Genomic DNA, 11,256 nt, shown 5'->3' with positions numbered 1-11,256 from the left:
AATCCAATAATTTCAGTAATCAACAGACAAACTTCCTTCACTCACTATAAGACAACATCCCGGCCATGGTTTATATATATATGAAGTAGCATTCGATTACTAGAAGACATATCCAAAAGAAGCTGAAGTGTGATGATTGGATCTCCACCTAGTAAGTAGATAGTCTATCCGATGCTGAAGTTTGTGTCTGATTTATTTTTTTTCATCCATGGTTGGAAATGATTGACAATTTCAATATTTTGTTGGAATCAGTAAAGTTCGATTGCCTGCAATCATCATCATCAATGCTCGAGAGAAATGGTTGGACACTTACACATGATAAACCTTTTGTGAATGATTTAGTTCTTAACATGAATCGAGTCCAGTAAAATTAGCATGGGGGCAATATTCGTAGACCCCGATATCTACTGGTCCGATCACGAATCAACATCCAACCAAGTAATCGTATCGGTTCGATCAGATCGAAAAAAATTAAATTAAATTTTGATGATCATCCATTTGTCTGATTATCAATAACCTCTCGCGCCGATCAGTATATTGGTAAACCATGTGATAATAGGTCTCGGACCGAAACTTAAAACCTTAGTTGAGAGGTCATGACTGGCTTACTATTGCAGAAAATATTCCTAATCAGGTGGTAGGTAAACCATTCTGTTTCCATCAAAAGCACTGTAATGTTTCATCAACGACAGAAAACTAGTGTCTATGGAAACAAAAGCAGGGAAGTTGCTGAGAAACCCTAACACCAGGGGGCCTAAATTTAGCCACACAACTGACTATGACATCAAGGATTCATTAGGAATAATGAGACAGCACCGGTTACATTATTTGGGCATACTTCTACTCATTCAGAAATATAGATGATGGCATTTTACAGATCTGGCTCTTCTACAACACTATATGAAATTTAAGATTTATGTGTGTTTCCAAATTGTAGAACATACTAAAAATTGCAGCTAGTACTTTACAAGAGTCGGCCAACCAAGCATCAACAAGGAACTTACTCGAGTGAAAGTACTCCTTGTCGTCCGAAGATACCAAGTTGGCCATCGGGGTTGTGCTGAACATCAGCGTGCCGTAAGGGCCAAATGCACTGCCTCAGTTTCACGGGAAGGAAAATATATTTATGGTAACTTGCAATGGAACATTTATGGCAGCCAGTAAAAGCTCATTTGACCCCGTTACTGGTCAGACTCGATTAGCTGATCAACTACAAAGATCCACTTCCATTGCTGATTTAATCGGGGAACACTGGAACATTCACTTTGGCACTGAAGTTTATGACTAGTGTACATGATGTATTGGAGTAAATGACTGGACAAAGTATCAACCATGACTAGCCTGTAATGGTTGCCTATGACGCATCTCTTATTGCTAAATTGGCCATTCGAACACGATTCAAATTTGATGATGGCCTTCTAACTGCTTCCAGAATCCTACTATATGCTACCTTCACGGGGACACATGGAACTACAGGCACTTGCCTCTCCAGTTTCATCAAGCCACTGAATCCATCACTTCCCCTTGCAAGCCTTGTGTTGCAATTCTGACGACCAAGTCTTTGTTCAATTGCAAAAGAAGATAGTGTTCTGGTTTTCTGGCTCGACAAGGTTACCCTTTTCAATGACTTCTTGTGAATCTTCCCCAAGGGTGGTCGGTGAGCGGACATTAGCTTATTTTTAGCTAATCTGGACTGGTCCTTAGAATGATCTGAAGTTCTGCTTTGTTGCTCTGAATATCTAGAAATCCCAGCATCATCATCCTCCAAAGAAGATGCCACCGGATTAGGACGAGGGACTCGTTGCATGGCTGTTCTTCTGGCAGTCCTCCAGACAGGTTGGTGTGCTACACTTTCATCCGGACAAGAATAATTGCTAGAAGTATATTGACCAGCAGAACCATCTTCTAAAATTTCAATCTGGACAGGGTGCCCTATAATTGCTTTTCCATTCAATCTGCTCATTAGAGAAACCAGAGGGACATGCTCACCTTGATAGCTCGCTTTAACTTTCAGATTAACATCAAACAAAATGGACCCCATCTCTCTGCTTGCCTGAGCAGCATAAACAGTATCATAGCACTCATCAGATTCTTCCCAAAATTTCGTTCGAGCTCTGTGATGTGACCCATCAGCTTCCCAGCCTGATGTCGACATTGAATGAGAATCATTTTCCAAATGGTTGAAGCCAAAGTGGCTTCTCCTGAGACCCCTAGATGCTTTAGAGGCTAACGGATATGTTTGATTGTTATATCCATTGATTTCATCCTGAAGAAAATCCTCACCAATCAAATCAGCCTCATCAGAAGAATAGTTTTCCTCCGTTTTAATATGGCAAGAACCATGCTCCACATCCCTCTGGCCGGGATGTTCCATCTCCACCAGTCTTGAACTGCTACACTTGGCCCCATATGCTGTTTCCCTTGCAGAACTGTTGCATTTCTCTGAACCAATGATACTGATCTTGTGATCCATTACATCAGCTGGCATCTTCACTAGATTACGGATGTTGCGTTTTCCTTTCATATGCCATTTGGAAACTCCCACCTCAGCAGAAGCATCTGCAGGATGTTCACGAGGATGCACTTGGGAAGTGTAGCCAGTAAAAGGCACATCGTCATTGTACATATCGCCAAATTTTTCTGAAATAAGATATGCAGAAGGGTCACAATCTTTTCGTCCAGGTGGAAGGGAACAACTAGCATCTGAAACCAAACCAATAGAATACAGCTCTTAAGGAAAACATAGCAAAAGAAATTAGCATCAAAGGTCAAAGAAGGCTTAAAATGATACCCCACATCATAATTTCTGCAAATAATACTAACATCATCTTCACACCATCATAAGTTATTTTTAATACCCAATAATAATTTGCAAATTAAATTCAAAACAAAAGTGGCATTGACTCTGATCTTATACAAGTATAATTCAAATCAAGTAATGGAATCCTGAAGCTGAAGAAATGATCAAAATGAGCCAGATACAAGCAAGCAGGACTGCATTTGTCTACCACATATATAAGCCTCTAGATGCACCAACAAAAGGAAACAAGTTGCTATGCATATTTTTAAACCTCAAAGTCCAGATTGAATATGTTGAAGATTTCACCTGTTTCTAACAAAATGTCAGACTGTTAAGATCAAAACCACAACCGATCAGCAAATCATAAATGGTATTTTTTATCTTTAAAGACATCTCTGAATGTTTTGAAGTGGGCCTAAGATTATCAAAAGTTTCTGCCAAGTCTTTCAACCTACGCATCTGGGAAAAGATGCAATTTTCCATATTATAATCCAGACAAGTCTGCCCTCTAATTGATCTGTCACATCCCTTTTTTTAACAACACAACTAAGAACAAGACCATCTGTCCAAGACATCCATCTAGAGCAATTATTGGCTGATTTAGTTTATTCAAGAGTCAAAATTTCACGTCTTATTCAAGATGAGAAAATTGTTCGAAAGACAACTAATGAGCTCTAGTAGCTTAAACTAGGAATTATTAAAAGCTGGAAGCTTCTAGTACTGCTTAGTAGCGATATTGAAAAGTCTTTTCCACTCAAGTCTCAGATATAATACAATCAGAATGTCTACTCAGATTTGACACAATCAGAAGAAGTCTTCTCTGAAAATAAATAATAAACAAAAACATTTCAGCAATCATGCTGAGTAGGATACTCTCAAATTAAATTCAAAAACTATAAATTAACTTGAATAATCATGCTGAGTAGGAGTCCACCATCGCTCGTCAGACATCGATGGTGGACTCCCCCAACAATGAATGAAGAACCATACATTGAGTAAACTATACAACAACAACCACTCACTCGTCAAAATAGAGACATGTTCCTTCCAACAATGAATGGAAGAACTATCTAGCAGCCACATTTATCAACCCACTAATCCTCGAAAGGAATCACTCTACTAGCTCTTGTGTGTATATATATATACATTACATCATTCATTTATAATTTCATTAATTCAAACATGAATCCAAAAAGACATTTAAATGTATAAAAAATATCCATACATGATATATCACATGGGAAACTCAGTCTGTTAATGGCTCCCTACCATGATGGACTTGGAGCTCTTTTTCATATGTCATCATATGCGTTATAATATCAAACTCGGTGTCAATTAGTGAATAAACTTAAGAAATGGTTAATAGTTGTCAAAATTCATCCCTTAACATCAAATGAAATCCCTTAGATTCAATAAATCAGGAGATCAAGGGGTATTGAGCCCACTAGATGCTAAGATTAACCTGAACCCAACCTAAACCAATCCAATTTCTAACCTGATTTAGATTCAAGATGAATTTTCCTGAATCAATTTGAACCATTCTAGAACCATCCAAAAGTGGCTTCAACTGGTCTGATTTCTAGTTCAACCGGTTTTAAAAGCTGAATAGGCTTGAACTGACTCTAAACATTCTAGAATCACCCAAAACTGACTTGAAATCAGCTATCACATTGGTCATGCCATGTTGGACTGTGTTCAACATGTTGGGAAATGCTGGTCTAGCCTGGACCAGACCGGGCATCTGGGTCATACTGACTTGGTGGCGGGATGGGTTAGACATGACCAAAGTCGAGTCTGGTCCACTTTGGTCGGTGGTGGACCTGACTCATACCGATTCGGTCCCTGCCAGGCTAGAGCTCATTTTTGATCCAAGACGAGCTAGGGTCTGCCCCGGATCGAACCAACATTCATCCTCTTTTTATATCATAATTTAAATATGACATCTCTTAAATTCAAAAAAAAATTAAACAAATTTTTTGTCATATAATCTAATGAATATGTGAACATATTTAATCTAATCTAACATGAATATCATTAAATTTTGTTTAAAGACACAGACAACATTAAATATGGTATATTAATTTTAACATCATGGTGTAAAATTTTTGAAACAATTAAATTAACATTAATAATACTAAAATTTAGAAACATATGTTATTTTTAAATATAAATTTAATAAATATCATAATTTTATGAAATATTAAACAACTAAAGAATCAATATATTATTTCAAAATTTAGACCAAAAGAAAAGATGGAGAACATACTATTTTTTCTAAGGCAATGACCACATCGTCCTCACTAGTGGTCTTCCCTAACAATCAAACCTCTCCCCGGCCAAAGTTAAGATAAATAGTGAGGACATCATCTAAGTTTATATAGGGAATGACGAAGGACCTCCATTGATGTAGGGAGGTTTGTATCCATATCAAATGCTATTTTTAAATAAAAATAAAATAGATTTTTCCTTATTAGAATACATTGTAAAAGTATGAAATAAATCCTGAATGTTGAGATATGTTCCTTACGAGCGAATGAAAATTTAAAACAAAAATAATGATGGTGATTACTGACAACCTCTGCATATGATGGTAACAACATTACAACTACACAATATCTGATGAATGAAAGTAATCCCTTTTCGAAGAGTCTTTAACTTTTTGCTGATCATCTAATATAATATATGGAAAGAATCAAGGTAACTTGTTAAAGTAGTCTTCATATTCAATCAATGTCTAATTTCCTATTTGAATGTTGAAGAATTCTTATTGTTTCTTACGATGGACATGAGTGGGAAAATATTGTTCATAAATTCTTCTTTAAAATTGTTCCCATGTGATAAATTTCCCTCCGTCTTCTAAGATCCTTCTATTAGTTGTCCATCCACCAAGCATCTGTTTTCCCTCTAGAATAAGAGAAGTAACCATCACCTTTTGCTCTTCCATACATCCATTAGCTTCAAATGCTTTCTCTTCCTAGTGTATCCATCATTCATCAAATAAAGGATAAGGTCTGCCATCAAAACCAGAAGAACCAAGCCTTCAAAACTACTCAAATCTAGAGTTAGCACCATGATTAACTCCAGCATGTCCTCTACACCATGATGTGATGGTGGCAGTTGCTAAAAATAATCTCTCGTGGCATTAAGAACTTCATGATCAATCTGAGGGGCATTCAAAGCTTCAGGATCACCGAATGGATTTAATGAGCATATGAAGCTGCCACATTATAGTCAGGAGGCTATACTTTTAAAAGGAACATTCTAAGACCCTAGCGCTTGCTGGTCCTTAACCATACTCTTATAACATGAAAAGATGTCGCATCTCATGACGAATTTTTTTACAACTCTACTCAAAACATTACCATCTTTCCAAGACATTCATACAGAGCCATTATTGGCTAATTAATATATTCAAAAGTCAAAACTCATGTCTTATGAAAGAAAGGAAAATTGTTTGAAAAGCAATTAATGAGCTCTAGCAGCTCGAACCAGGATTCAGAAAAAACCGAAATTTCCAAGTGGTGCTACTTATCCATGTAGAGAAGTCTTTTTAACTTGAATCTCTGGTCTAGCATGTTTAAAAGGTTGCTCTAAAATTAGATAAATAACAAAACATTTCAACAATCATACTGTGCTCACCTAAATATTGAAGTTGACTGAAATTAGGACTACATAATAAATCCAGTCAACATAGCATATAAAAGATATTATTTATACTTCATTGATATTTTGTGGTATTAATATGCTGAATTAATCATTTAACTTAAAAAGTCTAAAACTGACCAGAAACATAATTGATTAAGGATTTCCCGTTGCAGTGTCCTGCCTGATGCCCTGTAATGCCTGTACAGTATTCTAAGGTAATAATAGTATAGTGCATTGGTGCATGCAGATCTTGTGCCTATTTATAAAATCGAGAAAGAAAATAACCATTGTAAATATGAAGTGCCACAGCTCAGCACCTGGCAGCATGCGGCAGTCTTATTAAAATGTAATAGCAAGTACACCTGAGCCCTAACAAATCAAGTTGTTAGCATTATTAAAGATATCACTATAGAAATTGCTTCATAATTCATCCATGACACTAAAGTGTACAAGGCTTTGTCTGCTATCTGAAACAGTTCCAATAAACATGCAACACCATCAAACATGATACAAAAATGTAGAAATAGAGTAAACAGGTGTAGCTTTTAACCAAGTGAGCCTGCAACAAAAGTAAAGAAAAACAAACCAGAAATAAAAACTTAAGAGCTTGATTTATGATGAATAAAAAGACAAGTACATGATCCATTCAAGTCAGTACCTCCTAAGGTATCTCCATCCTCCATCCTAGTCTCCAAGTAATCCCTTGGGGAAGAATCAGATTCATCCGTCTCAATCATCTCAGATGTGCAACCTTCTGCCAGCGAACCAGGTTGGTTAAGGCAATTATCCAGTCCAAACTGGTCAGTTGGTGTTTGTGTTTCTTCAGAAGAATATCCTTCATCATCCTGATAATTAACTGAATCAGCAGGCAGATAGATGCATCTGCTTCGTTTTGCCCGACACATAACACCCAATTGGTCTTTTTCCCCTTGCATTATGACAAGATTAGGATAGCGATCAATCTGAGATGAATGAGAAGCCTGCAATTTTGCACTACTTTGTAAAACTTGATGAAGTGGCCTACGTCTATCGCGTTTTTTCACTAGAGATTCTTCAATTGTAGCACCATGTGACCTTTTCCTTTTGATTGCCAAGGTACTTTTGCTACTCCTGATATGATCCATACCTCCTACTACATTGTCAGAACAAGGAAAATCATCCATGTAGTTGTCAGAAGATTTCCTGGTAGTCAACCAAGAAATAGAGTGTGGGAGCTTTTTCTTTGGAGCAGTCCTCAGGCCAAAATCCTGTAGTCCTCTCATCCGAGGAATAGATTCAGAAAAATCTTTCTGCCACCCTATTTGCTTATAATTTTTTCCGTCATATATATTTGTAGAATTGCTAATATTCTCTTCCTCATGCAACAAAGCTGCTTTATTGGGAACTGTGGGAGACTTGTGAATGGAATATTTACTATGTCTCGAAGATTCATCATTTCTGGAGAATATATCTGATGATGACATGTTATTGAACTCTTTTTTCAGTGTAAAAGGTTTGCCGGTAACTCCATTTGACATGATGGCTTGTTCATGCTGATTCATCTCGAGCTGCTTTCTCTCAAGTTCAAGAGCATGGAGAATAGCATCTTCTCGACGTGCATATTTCTCCCTTTTCTTTATAGGAACTCCTAGAGAAGCTTCAGCCTTTTCAATGCAGGCATCAAACTCCCCACAGCGAAATGCCTTTACACGTTTGGATTTCTCCAAGTTATACCAGTCACTGTATATAGGTCCATCTTATAATTAGTATATGTTTACAAACAAGAGATTCTATTATCCATTGGTCAACAGTGGGGTTGCACACAGAAATAAAAAGGTAAACAAAATGCAATAATGTCCAGAAAATGAGCTAAGTGATAAATCTCACCTATCAAATCAAATCTAATTTTTAAGAACAGGGAGACTAGAAGTTTCTAAACATAACCAAACATTTAAACCAGAGGAATGTATCACTATTCATCACCTCAAAGTAATTATGCTGTTTTATTTGTGTAAAGGAAGTTGAAATATTATCACACCAAGTGAAGGGAAGTTAAATATGAAGTTAACGACTTCCATTTCACCCTAAACTAGAAGTCAAATGATGTCATATTATGTAAACACCTATAACAAACAAGACAAGGGGCCAAGTGCCAGTATATTTAAATCAGGATCAGAGCAGCAATGCTCAAACTAATCCTTGATTTCTAACACAGGCAAATATTTGTGGCATTTGAATCATATCAAGTTGCCTCAGATGTGATCTTCAAAATGAACTAGTTACTGAATGTTGATCATGTTTGCAAAATAAGCAGGCTTGCATGTAGAGAACTGTGGTAATATGTACGTAGTTTCATCAACATATCACAAAATATAAGCTAGAAATGATACCATCATATATTAAGCAACTCTAACTTGGAAAGGACATCCAAGATAAACAAGAAAAGTTGGTTCTTTATTGACCTTGCAAAATGCATAGGATGGCTGACAAGTAACCTAGCCTTCATTGCTGATGCCAAAGAAATTCTCATAGCATGGTTGCATTCCTATCATTTACATTAACAACCAGTTCTCTTTGTATTAAGTCATATGGTCTACAACACTATTTAGCAAACAAATCTTCAATATTTATGAGGATAAGTCACAGACAAATTTAAATTCCACAAGAGATATGAGTTACTTTCGAAGAAAACAAATTGGCTATTTGTTTGCTGAGAAATTCGAGAAAAGAGTGCAGAGAGAAAGAAAAACATGGTCTTTTATTGACTACGAAGAGCATTATGATATAATTTCTAGTGAGATAACATGGATTATAGATAGAGATAAAGATACAAATTTATTGTAAGTTCGCATCTACAACAACATACTTATGGAGAAACAAATTTATCATAAATGAATATCTTCTAACATTTATAAAAAAACTATATAGAGCATATCTTTTGTTGTTGAGATATCATAAATGACGAATAATACCATATGGATTTGAGTGTTGGGCAGTTAAAAAACAACATATACAAAAAATTTGTGTCGATGAGATGAGAATGCTGAGATGGATGTATAGAGTTACAAAGAAAGATAGGAAAAAAATATATTTTCATTCATGAAAAACTAGGTATAGAATAAAATGAGAGAGAATCGTTTAAGATGATATAGACATGTAATTAGGAGACCTACGGATGCAGTGATTAGAAGAGGTGACTGATGTTAGCGGTACAAGGAAAGATAGAGAAAGACCTAAAAAGACTCTAATAAAAACTATAAATAAATATTTAAGTCCTCTAAGCTTAATTAAACATATAACTTTTGTATATCTCAATGGCGACAAAAGATACATGTAACCGATCCTAAATAATTAGGATTTACGATTTTGTTGTTGTTGTTGTTGTATAGAGCATATCTTTTACTAAAGAACACAAAGAAAAACAACTCTTATGCAACCACATGAAAATAAAATTGAGCTGATATAAAAGAAACAAAAAGGATATTTTGAAAACTCTCAAACATCTTGCCAAATATTATCTTTTCCTAATCTTCCAACAAAGAGCAAAGAGGAAATTTGCCTTATTGTTTGGGTTAGATTTAAAGGAGAAGGTACACATCCTGAATAACTACAACTTGGAATCATAAGTCAATCTTCAAGTTTCATTTTCCTAACAAAATAAGCAAAGAAGTTTGCCATGTAAAGTAACAAGTAAGCAGAAGCATGGCAAGGCAAGTCAAGGTCGTCAGTTCAGGATTCACCCAGTGAAGTTTTACTTTGTCAATAAAAATAAAGAAGTACATGTATCTATATATGAACATCAAAAAGCTCAAAGGATGTTCTACATAACATGCATAATTAATGTAAGGCTTCCACAGCTCAGAAAGTTCTTAGCTTCAATTTAATTTTAAGCTGCAGTCTTCCCCGAGTATCAAAATCTATGCCACAGTTGAATTCCAACTGTAGCAAAACAACTAGCGGTTCTTGTGAAAGTTTTGAAGTACACTATGGATTAACAAAAATTCCACAAAGAAAAAAATATTACAGAAGTCGAAAGATGAACAAGGAAAGCAGAAATCTCACACGCTGGCGTCCTCCCTACCCAGGAGTTTGACCGGCGTCCCGGACCTTGGCGACATGAGATGCGACGCCGACAGCTCGTCGGGGCCAAGAATCCTCCCCGGCCACCACGAGCCGTTCCTCCGCCGTACCCAAACGATCGTGCCGACGCTGCAATCGACTCCATTCCCCCCTCCATCCCCGTCCTCAGAAAACCCCATCTCGTCCCTTCCCACCCGCCCGCAACCGGTCCAGAAAACCAGAACGAAGCCCTAGAACCCGATACCACCGCGGCGGGGATCGAGGGGCCGTCGCCGGCCAATGGAGCCGGAGGATCGCAACGCCCGGAGAAGGTCCTCACAGATCCGATCAGTCCGTTCCCAACCAAGATTTCCATTCACATCAAAGAAAATCTCATCCTTCTTTCCTCTCCGCTGACCTCCACTCCTTTGGATTTCCTCGAGGTTTTCATCATCACCACCTCCTCCTCCTCCTCCTCCTCCTCCTCCTCCGCCGCCGCCGCCGTTATTCTACCACCGGATCGAAGAACCCCTCCGATCTCCCTCACCGACTAATCGAAGAAGATGCTTCTCTCCCTCTCTCTCTCTCTCTCTCTCTCTCTCGCTGTCTTCTTCCTGCCTTGTTATTTTCCTTTTACTTCTTATTCTCTTCTTCTCCTAAGAAAGATGGAATGATAATTTAATTAAATTCAAAATAGTAAATGGGAGAAGAAGGTGACGACGACCTTCGGAGACCGCTCTTTAATTCTCTGCTCTCTGCTGCTTCGATAATTG

General features: G+C 37.2%; 1 protein-coding gene across 2 annotated transcripts; it reads right to left on the bottom strand.

Annotated features, from left to right (window-relative positions):
• Window positions 1-1,203: 1,203 nt before the first annotated feature.
• On the bottom strand, window positions 1,204-11,094 carry LOC103986653 (uncharacterized protein At1g51745). 2 transcript variants are annotated; one of them, XM_009404710.3, is made up of 3 exons: window positions 10,487-11,094; window positions 7,104-8,164; window positions 1,204-2,703 (listed from the first exon to the last, which is right to left on the bottom strand). In XM_009404710.3, exons 1-3 carry the CDS (start codon window positions 10,681-10,683, stop codon window positions 1,355-1,357), a joined length of 2,607 nt encoding a protein of 868 aa, XP_009402985.2. In that variant the 5' UTR covers window positions 10,684-11,094; the 3' UTR covers window positions 1,204-1,354. The 2 variants fall into 2 exon arrangements, with proteins under 2 accessions (XP_009402985.2, XP_009402986.2); XM_009404711.3 differs by having other exon boundaries at window positions 1,204-2,640.
• Between the last annotated feature and the right edge of the window lie 162 nt (window positions 11,095-11,256).

The sequence above is a fragment of the Musa acuminata genome, chromosome BXJ2-6 (genome assembly GCF_036884655.1).
Source record: "Musa acuminata AAA Group cultivar baxijiao chromosome BXJ2-6, Cavendish_Baxijiao_AAA, whole genome shotgun sequence".
NCBI lineage: Eukaryota > Viridiplantae > Streptophyta > Magnoliopsida > Zingiberales > Musaceae > Musa > Musa acuminata.
The sequence above is the reverse complement of the archived record's forward strand: the minus strand, read 5'-3'. Positions and strand labels throughout refer to the sequence as shown.